This window comes from Trachypithecus francoisi, unplaced genomic scaffold, assembly GCF_009764315.1.
Source record: "Trachypithecus francoisi isolate TF-2019V2 unplaced genomic scaffold, Tfra_2.0 Contig01440, whole genome shotgun sequence".
Taxonomy (NCBI): Eukaryota; Metazoa; Chordata; class Mammalia; order Primates; family Cercopithecidae; genus Trachypithecus; species Trachypithecus francoisi.
In genome coordinates, this window is record NW_022681431.1 from 31,171,726 (window position 1) to 31,187,731 (window position 16,006).

General features: G+C 39.8%; 1 protein-coding gene across 5 annotated transcripts in view; it reads left to right on the forward strand.

The window, feature by feature from the left end:
* Positions 1-16,006, forward strand: part of HOOK3 (hook microtubule tethering protein 3) — a 130,836-nt gene that overhangs the window by 34,562 nt on the left and 80,268 nt on the right. For all 5 annotated transcript variants that reach the window (XM_033232583.1, XM_033232557.1, XM_033232590.1 and 2 more), the window contains 2 exons: positions 1,240-1,290; positions 13,391-13,523. In XM_033232583.1, the coding sequence (XP_033088474.1) occupies positions 1,240-1,290; positions 13,391-13,523 (184 nt within the window). The remainder of the gene's footprint in view (positions 1-1,239; positions 1,291-13,390; positions 13,524-16,006) is intronic.

A 16,006-nucleotide genomic window follows, 5' to 3' on the forward strand; every position in this document is an offset into this window, starting at 1 on the left:
AATTAGCCAGGTGTGGTGGCAGGCGCCTGTAATCCCAGCTACCCAGAAGGCTGAGGCACAAGAATTGCTTGAACCTGGGAGGCAGAGGTTGCAGTGAGCCGAGATCGCGCCATTGCACTCCAGCCTGCCTGGGCAACAGAGGGAGACTCTGTGTCAAAAAATAAATAAATAAAGACAAGATATAGCTTTTTGTGATAAAAAACTACCATTTTAAATGAATGGTGGTTGATTTTCAAGGCATTTTAATTTCAAACATGAAAAATACGGGAAAATGAACATCCTAGAATGAAAGAGATAAAGCATATTATGCATTTTCCATATCTACAAATTTTTATAGACATTTAAGTATGTTAATTTTATGAGACCTGTAAAAATAAATAAGCAAGTTTTCAGCTTATTTTCTTCCTTACAAATAAATATGCCTTTAATTAAGTACTGGATCACATTGCTGTCATTCAGGCTCTTATTTGAAAGCCTCAGTCCCTACTAGCTTGTTTTCTAGGATGTCTCAACTACAGACACCAGCCAGGGACAGCTAGATCAATAAAATAATCAATAGAGCTATATCACATACCCATTTAACCTAACATAAAACTGTATGAGTTGGGTCAAACAAAAAGAAAAAATTATAGTTTACGATAAATAGGGCAGGTGATTCTGCCCATTCTTCACCTAACATGGCTCATAAACATTTACTTTGATGATCAACTGAAGAAACAGTAGTTTTGTTTTGTTTTTTTTCTGGTAGGGGAAGAATTTAAAGACATTATACTTTATGGGTTATTTTAAAGAGATTTTACTATAATTTTTGCTTAATACTCTCTTTAGAAGTTAATTTCTATGTAGATACAGTTTGACTTTTCTGGGGAGAATAGCTCTGAACTCAAGTCTTCATTAAGGATGGCATATTTTTACTTTACCCACAGAAAACCTAAATAATTTAATCTTATCATTAAGTCTCATTCAGTTACCCTTCAGTTGTTGTCAGTGTGGTCATAACGTTGAAAATTCTACATAATTGGAGACATAATTTGTTTTATAAATCTCTTGGATTATATAAAGCCATAATAGTACTTTTTGATGATGATGATAATAATTCAAATATGCCTTTGAATTTTATTTTTTAATATTTACTTTATGATTAACTGCAGTGATTGGTTGGCTCAGAAATTTTTTGTGTTAAATTATGTTTTCATCTGTCATGCCTTTTACCCAGTTGTTTTCTGTCTCTTTAAACAGATAAGCAATTTAAAGAAAATTTTAAAAGGAATCTTGGATTATAATCATGAGGTAAAGACTTTTTTCTCATTCTGCTTCCAAGTATTACTATAGGATAGTTTAATTTTATAATTTCAAGTTAAGGAAAAATTGCTTTCAAAATTAATCATCAGTTTGTCCTTCATTTTATAATTTCTATAATAGGATGATGGTTCAACCAGCCATCTGTGAGTCAGTTAATAGATGCATGATCCTTTTCACTGTATTATGGGTAGTTTGTAAATGATTACTAATTAATGTCAAATTTTACTTTATGTCATCTATTAATTCTGTCTTTTCTTCCTTGTGAAGATAGTTTTAGAGTTCATGCACCATTGTCTACTTTCATTTTATTCCTTGGCAAATCCCCCACCCCTAGATGAACTCGGTTTGTCCTCTGAGTCTGCATCAGAACAGTCATTGCTGGGGAAGAAATCAGGCAGTGGAAATAACTAGTTTTACTTTAAATTTCACAATCAAAGATGCCATATGGACACAATACCATACCCTAATTATTTCCCTACTGTGTTTTCCTGCAAGCTTACCTGCATTTAGTACCCATGTTTATACCCGTAGCATGGATCTTCCCCATCTCAGTAAGTGACCCTGCCATTCACCATAGTACTCTACCCCAGAACCTAGAAAGCCTCCTACAGTTCTTCTTTCTTCTAATATCATCTGCAAGACCCATTAGTCAAACCTTCAAAATAGAGCTTTCTTCAGCTGTGTGGCCACCAACTATGCCAAGCCATCATTCACTCTTACTTAGGTTACTAAAGTAGTCTTGCTGGTGACCCTGATTTCACTGTTGCATAATTTTTAAAAATTTAAAGGTGATCTCATCAGTCTCCTTAAAGTCCTCTGTGGTTTCTCCTTGCATTGAGAATCACATCCACATTCTTACCATGAACGACTTCCTAACTACTTTTCCCGCACCTAAGGTACTGGAGCCACATCCTCTCTTTCTGTGCCTGGAATCTGCCAAGTCCTTTTCTTCCTTAGCCTTTGCCCCACTGCTGTTGCCATGTGCAGTGTTCTTCCCTCAGCTCCTGGCATTTCTTGCTTTTGCTTATTTGAACTTTCTGTCACCTCCTTACAGAGAATTTCCCTGAGCATATGCTGTCTCAGCCAGGACCACATTCACCCCTCAGCCCCATTTACTCAGTCACATTACCCTGTTTATTCCCTTTAATCCTGGCCATATCAGCAGTCTCCTTATTTGTTGGTTTATTTGGTTGTCTCATCCCATTATACTCTTCTCTTCTTTTTTTTTTTTTTTTTTTGAGATGGAGTCTCGCTCAGTCGCCCAGGCTGGAGTGCAGTAGTGCCATCTTGGCTCACTGCAAGCTCCACCTCCCGGGTTCATGCCATTCTCTTGCCTCATCCTCCCAAGTAGCTGGGACTACAGGCGCCCACCACCACGCCCGGCTAATTTTTTTGTGTTTTTAGTAGAGACAGGGTTTCACCGTGTTAGCCAGGATGGTCTCGATTCCTGACCTTGTGATCCGCCCGCCTCGGCCTTCCAGAGTGCTGGGATTACAGGCATGAGCCACCGCACCCAGCCTTCTCTTCTCTTTTTTTGACAGAATCTCGCTGTGTCGCCCAGACTAGAGTGCAGTAGCACAATCTTAGTTCACTGCAACCTCTGCTTCCTGGGTTCAAGCGGTTCTCCTGCCTCAGCTTCCTGAGAAGCTGGGACTACAGGCACGTACCACCATGCCCAGCTAATTTTTGTATTTTTGGTAAAGACAGGGTTTCACCATATTGACCAGGCTGGTCTCAAACTCCTGACCTTGTGATCCACCAACCTCGGCCTCCCAAAGTGCTGGGATTACAGGCATGAGCCACTGTGCCTGGTCACCCCATTATGTTCTTAGAGCCATGAAATGAGGCCGGACCCAGACCTGATGTAGTCATTGGTACATCCCAGCCCTCAGGACAGTGCTATCACACTGCAGGCACTCAGAGTTTCCTAATCATGTCAAATAAATATTAATTTCCAAGAAAAACATATTTAAGATACATGTAAGTGCGAACATAGGGTTGGTATTAGACATGTTGACAAAAAGTGTTTTTTTTTTTCCTTCGTCCAGAAGTGCTTACATTTACTAGATCTTTTGGGCTCAGAAGAAGTGATCGGTTTTGTTCTGAGCATCATGCCTATTATATATAAAAAAAGTAGTTTTAAAAAAAGTATTACAATAAAAAAGAATAGAAAATGTATGGCATTGAAGATAGTGATGCTGTTTCAGAAGTGTCATCCTGAGCCAACTCTTTCGCTCAGTGGAAGCCACCCAGAGGAAGTCTGAGCCATTATCCTCGCCTCATACATGAGAAGCCGAGGCACATGTGCATCTCTTTCTCTTCCCCGCTTGTAATTTTTCTTTTTTTCCTCCCCCTCACCCAGCCCCCTGACATTTTTGGGTCCTAGGCCTACTGGTGTTACCTGTAGCTCCACATAGCATCCCCTAGCCTGAGCGTGCCTGAGAGGAAGAAGAAATCCAGTCTCTGAAAATGGTGTGGTGTCTTTGGAACTTATGCCCTTTTAGAAACCTAATTATATTCATTACTACATGATTAGGAGAAAGAGTTGGAGCATGAGTAAAACTAAAATTAGTATGTGTAGTTGCAGTTTGCTTAATTTGAGCCTACATTGCCATTTAGTAAGCCCGTACCTATATGATTCAGTATCAGTTTCTCCATTTATTCTCATAGCCCAAGGTTCTTTTCCTTCTTACTGCCTACTGTGATTTGAATTATATATTTCTTTGTGCATTTACTAATTCATTTTGTGTGTTCTACTTCATAAACTAGATGAAGGTACTTGCCTGTAAATTTAAACATTTTGCAGATGCATACCTCTTTGACACCATAGTTCTATTTCTAGAAATTGGTCTTCAAGATCTACATTAGGCTATCCACCTCATCATTATTTCATAGTAGGCAAAAATTGAATATAACCCAATGTCTAACAATAAGAAAATTATGAAACATTTTGTAGGACAAATGCCATTCAGCTATGAAAATACATATGTATAAATATTCTTTAATAAGATAAAAGTGTGAGATTGTATATGCCATATGATACCAGTTTTACGTGAATATACATAAATGTGTTTATAAAAATGTATATGCAGGTCCACAATTTCAGATCGCAATCCTTTAGACCACATTCGTTTTGGAATCCAGAGTTTTTCAGATTTTTAGAAAGGTAACATGATGCATACACCACATATTGTGTAAATACCCCAGTGGGGCCTGGGGTTACACCATTATTCCATTATATTGACATTTCTGCAGCAAAATGTAAGATTATTCACTCTAGGATAAACAAGAAGAATACATTCATGATTCTGTTATTACCTTTCACCCTCCTCCTGGGAATTCCTTTGTCTTTCTCCTGTCTTATTTTGTTTGCTGAATTCTGTGTGTTTTTTCTTGGTTTACTTTCATGTTTTGGTAGAGTCCATTTTCCGGTGGCATCTTCAGAAAAATACATGATAGATACTTATTTTAAGCCCCACAAATCTGAAAATAATCTTAGTTCTCTTTACACTGTGGTTGAGTTGAATATGGAATTCTAGGTTGGAAGTCATTCCTCCATATTTTGAAATCATTGCTCCATGCCCATGCCCTCTGGCTTCCAGTGCTGCTGCTGACATCTCTCATGTGGACTCCCACTCCCTGTTGGTAACTTGTTCACTTTCTGGAACCTTTTAGGTCCTTTTTATCTCCATGTTCATGCTGCTGTGCTTTGGTATGAGAAGGAGTTTTTTTGTTGTTTTCTTTTGTTTTATTGTGCTTGGCACTTAGCATATCCTTAAAGTCTGAATGCCTGCTAGCTTTAGTTTTAGGAAATTTTCTTATTATTATTTATTTTATCTCATTTATTTGTTTAGTTAGTTAGTTAGTTATTTTACTACTTTATTTTTCTTTACTTTCTCTATCCTCTTTCCGAACTATTTAGCTATTGAACCTCCTGGGTTAATCCTTTAATTATCTAACCCTGTCTCTCCTTTTTTCTCTCTTGTGTTTTTGCTCTACTTACTGAGATGATTATACACCTTGTTCTAGCTTGCCTGTTGAATTTTTTATTTCTGCTATCATATTTTTAATTTGCAAGAGCGCTTTTTGTTTTCTGAATATAACTTTTATATCCTGTTCTTGCTTTATGAATATATAGTGTCTCTTATCTCTATCAGAATATTAATCATAGAAGATATTTTTTACTTTCATTTTTTAAAAAATTATTATACTTTAAATTCTGAGATACATGTGCAGAATGTGCAGGTTTGTTACATAGCTATACACGTGCCATGGTGGTTTGCTACACTCATCAACCCGTCATCTGTATTAGGTATTTCTCCTAATGCTATCCCTCCCCCAGCTCCCCACCCCGCAACAGGCCCCAGTGGGTTATGTTCCCTCCCTGTGTCCATGTGTTCTCACTGTTCAGTTCCCACCCATGAGTGAGAACATGCAGTGTTTGGTTTTCTGTCCTTGTGATAGTTTGCTCATAATGATGGTTTCTGAGCTTCATCCATGTCTCTGCAAAGGACATGAACTCATCCTTTTTTATGGCTGCATAGTATTCCATGGTGTATATGTGCCACATTTTCTTTATCCAGTCTATCATTGATGGGCATTTGGGTTGGTTCCACGTCTTTGCTATTGTGAATAGTGCTGCAATAAACATATGTGTGCGTGTGTCTTTATAGTAGATTGATTTATAATCCTTTGGATATATACCCAGTAATGGGATTGCTGGGTCAAATGGTATTTCTGATTCTAGATCCTTGAGGAATCGCCACACTGTCTTCCACAATGGTTGAACTAATTTACACTCCCACCAACAGTGTAAAAGCATTCCTATTTCTCCACGTCCTCTCCACATCTGTTGTTTCCTTAATTTTTAATGATCACCATTCTAACTGATGTGAGATGGTATCTCATCGTGGTTTTGAGTTGCATTTCTCTAATGACCAATGATGGTGAGCTATTTTTCATATGTTTATTGGCCATATAAATGTCTTCTTTTGGTAAGTGTCTGTTCATATCCTTCGCCCACTTTTCGATGGGGTTGTTTGTTTTTTACTTGTAAATTTGTTTAAGTTCCTTGTAGATTCTGGATATTAGCCCTTTGTCAGATGGATAGATTACAAAAATTTTCTCCCATTCTGTAGGTTGCCTTTTCACTCTGATGATAGTTTCTTTTGCTGTGCAGAAGCTCTTTAGTTTACTTAGATCCCATTTGTCAATTTTGGCTTTTGTTGCAGTTGCTTTTGGTGTTTTAGTCATGAAGTTTTTGCCCATGCCTACGTCCTAAATGGTATTGCCTAGATTTTCTTTTAGGGTTTTTATGGTTTTAGGTCTTACCTTTAAGTCTTTAATCCATCATGAGTTAATTTTTGTATAAGGTGTAAGGAAGGGATCCAGTTTCAGTTTTCTGCATATGGCTAGCCAGTTTTCCCAGCACCATTTATTAAATAGGGAATCCTTTTCCCATTGCTTGTTTTTGTCAGGTTTGTCAAAGATCAGATGGTTGTAGATGTGTGGCATTATTTCTGAGGCCTCTGTTCTCTTCCATTGGTCTGTATATCTGTTTTGGTACCAGTACCATGCTGTTTTGGTTACGGTAGCCTTGTAGTATAGTTTGAAGTCAGGTATTTTGATGCCTCCAACTTTGTTATTTTTGCTTAGGATTGTCTTGGCTATACTGGCTCATTTTTGGTTCCATATGAAATTTAAAGTAGTTTTTTCTAATTATTTGAAGAAAGTTAATGGTAGCTGTATGGGGATACCATTGAATCTATAAATTGCTTTGGGCAGGATGGCCATTTTCACAATATGGAATGTTTGTTCATTTGTTTGTGTCCTCTCTTAATTCCTTGAGCAGTGGTTTGTAGTTCTCCTTGAAGAGGTCCTTCACATCCCTTGTTAGTTGTGTATTCCTAGGTATTTTATTCTCTTAGTAGCAATTGTGAATGGGAGTTCATTCATGATTTGGCTCTCTGTTTGTCTTTTACTGGTATATAGGGATGCTTTTGATTTTTGCACATTGATTTTGTATCCTGAGACTTTGCTGAAGTTGCTTATCAGCTTAAGGAGATTTTGGGCTGAGACGATGGGGTTTTCTAAATATACAGTCATGTCATCTGCAAACAGAGACAATTTGACTTCCTCTCTTCCTATTTGAATATCCTTTATTTCTTTCTCTTGCCTGATTGCCCTGGTCAGAACTTCCAACACTATGTTGAATAGGAGTGGTGAGAGAGGACATCCTTGTCTTGTGCCAGTTTTCTAAGGCAATGCTTCCAGCTTTTGCCCATTCGGTATGATATTGGCTGTGGGTTTGTCATAAATAGCTGTTAATATTTTGAGATACATTCCATCAATACCTAGTTTATTGAGAGTTTTTATCATGAGGGGATGTTGAATTTTATCGAAGACCTTTTCTGCATCTATTGAGATAATCGTACGGTTTTTGTCATTGGTTCTATTTATGTGATGTATTACATTTACTGATTTGAGTATGTTGAACCAGCCTTACATCCCAGGGATGAAGCCGACTTGATGGTGGTGGATAAGCTTTTTGATGTGCTGCTGGATTCAGATGGTCAGTATTTTACTGAGAATTTTTGCATTGATGTTCATCAGGGATATTGGCCTGAAATTTTCATTTTTTGTTGTGTCTCTGTCAGGTTTTGGTATCAGGATGATGCTGGCCTCTTAAAATGAGTTAGGGAGGAGTACCTCTTTTTCTGTTGTTTGGAATAGTTTCAGAAGGAATGGTACCAGCTCCTCTTTGTACCTCTGGTAAAATTCGGCTGTGAATCCGTCTGGTCCTGGGCTTTTTTTGGTTGGTAAGGTATTTATTACTGCCTTAATTTCAGAACTTGTCATTGGTGTATTCAGAGATTTGACTTCTTTCCTGGTTTAGTCTTGGGAGGATGTATGTGTCTAGGAATTTATCCATTTCTTCTAGATTTTCTATTTTATTTGCATAGATGTGTTTACAGTATTCTCTGATGGTAGTTTGTATTTCTGTGGGATCAGTGGTGATATCTTGTTTATCATTTTTTATTGTGTCTATTTGATTCTTCTCTCTTTTCTTCTTTATTAGTCTGGCTAGTGGTCTATTTTGTTAATCATTAAAAAAACAACCAGCTCCTGGATTCATTTTTTTTTTTTTTTGAAGAGTTTTTCGTATCTCTCTCCTTCAGTTCTGCTCTGATCTTAGTTATTTCTTGTCTTCTGCTAACTTTTGAATTTGTTTGCTCTTGCTTCTCTAGTTCTTTTAATTGTGATGTTAGGGTGTTGATTTTAGATCTTTCCTGCTTTCTCCTGTGGGCATTTAGTGCTGTAAATTTTCCTCTAAACACTGCTTTAGCTGTGTCCCAGAGATTCTGGTACATTGTGTCTTTGTTCTCATTGGTTTCAAAGAACTTATTTCTTCCTTAATTTCGTTATGTACCCAGTAGTCATTCAGGAGCAGATTGTTCAGTTTCCATGTAGTTGTGCAGTTTTGAGTGAGTTTCTTAATCCTCAGTTCTAATCTGATTGCACTGTGGTCTGAGAAACTGTTTGTTATGATTGCCATTCTTTTGCATTTGCTGAGGAGTGTTTTCCAATCATGTGGTCAATTTTAGAATAAGTGTGATGTGGTGCTGAGAAGAATGTATATTCTGTTGATTTGGGGTGGAGAGTTCTGTAGATGTCTATTAGGTCTGCTTGGTCCAGAGCTGAGTTCAAGTCCTGAATATCCTTGTTAATTTTCTGTCTTGTTGATCTAATATTGACAGTGGGGTGTTAAAGTCTCCCACTATTGTTGTGTGGGAGTCTAAGTCTCTTTGTAGGCCTCTAAGGACTTGCTTCATGAATCTGGGTGCTCCTTTATTGGCTGCATATATATTTAGGATAGTTAGCTCTTCTTGTTGAATTGATCCCTTTACCATTATGTAATGGCCTTTGTCTCTTTTGATCTTTGAAGGTTTAAAGTCTGTTTTATCAGAGACTAGGTTTGCAACCCCTGCTTTTTTTTTGCTTTCCATTTGCTTGGTAAATCTTCCTCCATCCCTTTATTTTGTGACTATGTGTGTCTTTGCATGTGAGATGAGTTTCCTGAATACAGCACACTGGTGAGTCTTGACTCTCTATCCAATTTGCTAGTCTGTGCCTTTAAATTGGGGCATTTAGCCCATTTACATTTAAGGTTAATATTGTTATGTGTGAATTTGATCCTGTCATTATGATGCTAGTGGTTATTTTGCCCGTTAGTTGATGCAGTTTCTTCATAGTGTCAATGGTCTTTACAATTTGGTATGTTTCTGCAATGGCTGGTGATTTGCTTTAATGCGACCCCCAGAGCAAATGCCAGAGAAAAGGCAAGTAGGCAAGGCAAAAAAACTTTATTTACAAGCCAATGTGAAGGAGGGAGCGAGGTTCACCTGTCTCCGGCGGTGGAGGCCGACGAAGTTGCTCCGGCGTTCTCGGGCGAGGTTCCTAGGTCCGCACAGGAGCAGGGGCCAAGGAAGTTCGCACCCGCGTTCTTGGACGAGGTTCCTGGGTCCCGCGTACAAGGAGGGGCCAAGGAAGTTAACACCGCGCGCCCCCTGGGAGCAGCTTTTATGTCCTGGGCCCGGGAGTGGGCGGGCAGTGGGCGGGACATAGGCGGATCGGGGGCGGGGCGGTAGGCGGGGCTAGACGGGTTCCGGTTCTTCTCTGTCAGAGGTCGAGTTGCGCCTGCGCAGTCGACCCATGTCTTTCCCGGGCGCGGGAAAGTTGATGATGAAGAAGCCGGAACTGTGCCATCTTGCCTCCGCTCCTCCAAACAGCTGGTACCAGTTTTTCCTTGCCGTATTTAGTGCTTCCTTCAGGGTCTCTTGTAAGACAGGCCTGGTGGTGACAAAATCTCTCAGCATTTGCTTGTCCGTAAAGGATTTTATTTCTCTTTTGCTTATGAGGCTTAGTTTGGCTGGGTATGAACTTCTGGGTTTAAAATTCTTTTCTGGCCGGGCGCGGTGGCTCAAGCCTGTAATCCCAGCACTTTGGGAGGCCGAGACGGGCGGATCACGAGGTCAGGAGATCGAGACCATCCTGGCTAACACGGTGAAACCCCGTCTCTACTAAAATATACAAAAAATTAGCCGGGCGAGATGGCGGGCACCTGTAGTCCCAGCTACTCCGGAGGCTGAGGCGAGAGAATGGCGTAAAACCCGGGAGGCGGAGCTTGCAGTGAGCTGAGATCCGGCCACTGCACTCCAGCCTGGGCGACAGAGCGAGACTCCGTCTCAAAAAAAAAAAAAAAAAAAATTCTTTTCTTTAAGAATGTTGAATATTGGCCCCCACTCTCTTCTGGCTTGTAGGGTTTCTGCAGAGAGATCCGCTGTTAGTCTGATGGGCTTCCCTGTGTGGGCAATCTGACCTTTCTCTCTGGATGCCCTTAACATTTTTTTCTTCATTTCAACCTTGGTGAATCTGATGATTATGTGTCTTGGGGTTGCTACTCTTGAGGAATATCTTTGTGGCATTCTCTGTATTTCCTGAATTTGAATGTTGGCCTATCTTGCTAGGTTGGGGAAGTTCTAGATAATATCCTGAAGAATGTTTTCCAACTTGATTCCATTCTCCCTGTCAGTTTTAGGTACACCAATCAAACATAGGTTTGGTCTTTTCATTTTGTTATTTATTTATTTATTTATTTATTTTTGAGATGGAGTCTTGCTTTGTCACCCAGGCTGGAGTGAGTGCAGTGGCACAATCTTGGCTCACTGCAACCTCCACCTCCCAGGTTCAAGCAATTCTCCTGTCTTAGCCTCACAAGTAGCTGGGACCACAGTCGCCTGCCACCACACCCAACTAATTTTTGTGTTTTTTGTAGAGACGGGATTTTACTATATTGGTCAAGCTGGCCTCGAACTCCTGACCTCAGGTGATCCACCTGCCCTGGCCTCCCAAAGTGCCGAGATTAAAGGCGTGAGCCGGCTGGGCACAGTGCCTCACACCTGTAATCCAGGCACTTTGGGAGGCCGAGGTGGGCAGATCACGAGGTCAGGGGATCAAGACCATGCTGGCTAACACGGTGAAACCCCGTCTCTACTAAAAATACAAAAAAAAAAAAAAAAAAATTAGCTAGGTGTGGTGGTGGGTGCCTGCAGTCCCAGCTACTCGAGAGGCTGAGGCAGGAGAATGGCGTGAACCCGGGAGGCAGGGGTTACAGTGAGCCGAGATTGCTCCATTGCACTCCAGCCTGGGCGACAGATCAATACTCTGTCTCAAAAAACAAAAAAAATAAGACGTGAGCCACCGTGTCTGGCCACCAATTTCTTTTCTATCCTTTTAGAAACTGATTTTTGTATTCAAGGAGAAAAATTTAATTTAATCTGGTTGGTGGTATATTTCTATTCATTTAATTCAATTTGTTTTCCTATTATTTAGAATAAAACCCACATTCTTGACATAACTTATGAGGACCTAAGTGACATGCCTCCCCCATCCTGACCCCTGGACCTTGTCTTCCACCCCTTCCCCAGCCACACTGACCTTACTGTTCTTAGAGTTTATCAAGCGCACTCCTACCTCACAACTCTGCCCATCGTAACCTCTGTCTTGTATCCCCACACCTATAACTGTATGGTCTGCCTCTTCATTCCAGGATTCTGCTCAGTTTTAAACTTAGTGTAGAGGGCTTCTTTGACCATCCATCTAAAATACCAATCCCTTGGGCAGGTGCGGTGGCTCACGCCTGTAATCTGAGCACTTTGGGAGGCCAGGCAGGTGGATTACTTGAGGTCAGGAGTTCGAGACCAGCCTGACCTACATGGTGAAATCCCATCTCTACTAAAAATACAAAATTAGCTGGGTGTGGTGGCACACGCCTATAATCCCAGCTTCTCGGGAGGCTGAGGCAGGAGAATCACTTGAACCTGGGAAGTTGCAGTGAGCCGAGATCATGCCATTGCCCTCCAGCAACAAGAGCAAAACTTAGTCTCAAAGAAATAAAGAAATAAAAAATAAAATACCAGAACCACTCCTCCAAAACTCCCAGTAGTTTTTCAGTGTAGAATAAACATACATTCAGAAAAGCATACAGTATGTGTATGTACATTTTAAAGGTAATTGTAAAGTGAGCAGCCATGTAACATAGGTCAGTTGAATGTCACCAGCACCTACCAAGGCTTGTGTTTACCTTCTTGATCACAACCTCTTTCCTCACCTCCTATCCAGGGAAAACCATGATTCTCAGGTTTTTAAATAATTATTTTCTTATTTGTGTTGATAGTTTTACCACCTGTGTGTACATCTAGTTATAGGATGTTTAAATTTTTATTTTCTTTCATTTGCTGCATTATTTGCTTTTCTCTGGGTTTGCTTTCATTGTTTTTGTCTATTTTTGATGTTGGAGACTTCTCAAATATTTTAATGGTCCTTGATTGTTTATTGACATTTAAAAGTAAACCACTATCGAAAACTGACTGGAATCTGAGTTGGGGGTGCTTTTTGAGTGGTACATTTCACTGTAGGATTGTCAGGCAGAGACCTGCCCATTTGTCTGCATATGAATCATTTCAGGTGGGAACAGTCAATTTCCCTATAAAGAAATCCTTCATGCTCCTCCCTGACATAGGTATTTTGCTGCCAGTGTTTTGGCATTTCAGGTGGGAACAGTCAATTTCCCTATAAAGAAATCCTTCATGCTCCTCCCTGACATAGGTATTTTGCTGCCAGTGTTTTGGCAATCAAATGGAGTGAAGGTGACTAGTAAGAATCTTACTGTTGGGGACATGAATTTATATTTAATCTCAGGTCTTTCTGGTGCCCCCTAGTTCACAACCTCTCTGTCTACTTCTTCAAAGAGTATACACCCCTTTCTTCTTGGAGTACTCAGTTTTGTTTTGTTTTTTATCTCGATGTACATGCCACATACCAGACTAGGAACTAAGTTGCTGTAACTCAAGATAGTTATAATTTAGGGTATGGTAGGTAAAAATAGAAATTGGGAATGAAATGGAACATAATCATTCTATCCTTGGCAATGAGTTTCTGGTAAAACAAACTAACCTCGATCAAGTGTTTTTTTTTTTTTTGGTCATATAAATGTAAATGCAATTATAATTCTTTTATCTCCATTCAGATTTTAGGACAGCAAATTAATGACTTTACCCTTCCTGATGTCAACCTTATTGGGGAGCATTCTGATGCAGCAGAGCTTGGAAGGATGCTTCAGCTCATCTTAGGCTGTGCTGTGAACTGTGAACAGAAGCAAGGTAATTTGTTTCAAGTTCGTGTTTGCATTTAAAATAATGAAGGAAAGTATTGTATATTGTATATTTTATATGTAAATCACCAGTACCAACAGTAACATCTGTTTAAGGCCACCCCCAAAGAATGCCATTTTCTACAGTTTTACTAGTAATTTGTTTTTAAGCTTAAATGAATTTTTCACATTAAAATAAATTTGATTGGGGTGATGTTTTTTCCTTTGTGCAATACCACACAATTCCTTGAGTAGATAATGACACTGAATGCGGTGAAATTTGCTGATAAATTGACAACATCTACCTGATCTGGAAAAAATGAGCAGAGACATACAGCAGTTTAATAGATATTCAGGTCTGCCTTCCCAACATATATCTGTAACAGATGCCTGCAGCTTTTCCTTTTCTTTTTTTAGGCATATTGTATTTGGAAAACATTTGCAAGTTTGCCTCTGCTGTGGGGAAAAAGAGAGGGAAGAGTATCATTATATGCAATCTTTAAATAATAAAAAGAAATTTTGAATTGGGTTTCCTACCCCAAAATCTGGTACACACTTTTCCTTAAGAAATTACTTCCTGACAAAGATCAGATAGTTGTAGATGTGTGGTGTTATTTCTGAGGGCTCTGTTCTGTTCCATTGGTCTATATCTCTGTTTTGGTACCAGTACCATGCTGTTTTGGTTACTGTAGCTTTGTAGTATAGTTTGAAGTCAGGTAGCATGATGCCTCCAGCTTTGTTTTTTTGGCTTAGGATTGACTTGGCAATGCGGGCTCTTTTTTTGGTTCTATATGAGCTTTAAAATAGTTTTTTCCAATTCTGTGAAGAAAGTCATTGGTCGCTTGATGGGGATGGCATTGAATCTGTAAATTACCTCGGGCAGTATGGCCATTTTCATAATATTGATTCTTCCTGTCCATGAGCATGGAATGTACTTCCATTCATTTGTATTCTCTTTCATTTTGTTGAGCAGTGGTTTGTAGTTCTCCTTGAAGAGGTCCTTCACATCCCTTGTAAATTCAATTCCTAGGTATTTTATTCTCTCGAAGCAATTGTGAATGGGAGTTCACTCATGATTTGGCTCTCTGTTTGTCTTTATTTTTGTATAGGAATGCTTGTGATTTTTGCACATTGATTTTATATCCTGAGACTTTGCTGAAGTTGCTTATCAGCTTAAGGAGATTTGGGGCTGAGACGATGCGGTTTTCTAGATGTACAATCATGTCATCTGCAAACAGGAACCATTTGACTTCCTCTTTTCCGAATTGAATACCCTTTTTTTCTTTCTCATGCCTGATTGCCCTGGTCAGAACTTCCAACACTATGTTGAATAGGAGTGGTGAGAGAGGGCATCCCTGTCTTGTGCCAGTCTTCAAAGGGAATGCTTCCAGTTTTTGCCTATTCAGTATGATATTGGCTGTGGGTTTGTCATAAATAGCTCTTATTATTTTGAGATACGTCCCATCAATACCTAATTTAATGAGAGTTTTTAGCATGAAGGGCTGCTGAATTTTGTCAAAGGCCTTTTCTGTATCTATTGAGATAATCATGTGATTTTTGTCGTTGGTTCTGTTTATATGCTGGATTACGTTTATTGATTTGCATACGTTGAACCACCCTTGCATCCCAGGAATGAAGCCCACTTGATCATAGTGGATAAGCTTTTTGATGTGTTGCTGGATTCAGTTTGCCAGTATTTTATTGAGGATTTTTGCATCGATGTTCATCAGGGATATTGGTATAAAATTCTCTTTTTTTGTTGTGTCTCTGCCAGGCTTTGGTATCAGGATGATGTTGGCCTCATAAAATGAGTTAGGGAGGATTCCCTCTTTTTCTGTCGATTGGAATAGTTTCAGAAGGAATGGTACCAACTCCTCCTTGTACCTCTGGTAGAATTCAGCTGTGAGGCTGGGCGCAGTGGCTCAAGCCTGTAATCCCAGCACTTTGGGAGGCCAACACGGGCGGATCACGAGGTCAGGAGATCGAGACCATCCTGGCTAACACGGTGAAACCCCGTTTCTACTAAAAAATACAAAAAACTAGCCAGGCGAGGTGGCGGGCGCCTGTAGTCCCAGCTACTTGGGAGGCTGAGGCAGGAGAATGGCGTGAACCCGGGAGGCGGAGCTTGCAGTGAGCTGAGATCCAGCCAGTGCACTCCAGCCTGGGCGACAGAGCGAGACTCCGTCTCAAAAAAAAAAGAATTCAGCTGTGAATCCGTCTGGTCCTGGACTTTTTTTGGTTGGTAGACTATTAATTATTGCCTCAATTTCAGAGCCTGTTATTGGTCTATTCAGAGATTCAACTTCTTCCTGGATTAGTCTTGGGAGGGTGTGTGTATCGAGGAATTTCTCTGTTTCTTCTAGATTTTCTAGTTTATTTGTGTAGAGGTGTTTATAGTATTCTCTCATGGTAGTTTGTATTTCTGTGGGATCCTGACAAAAACAAGAAATGGTGAAAGGATTCCCAGTTTAACAAATGGTGCTGGGAATACTG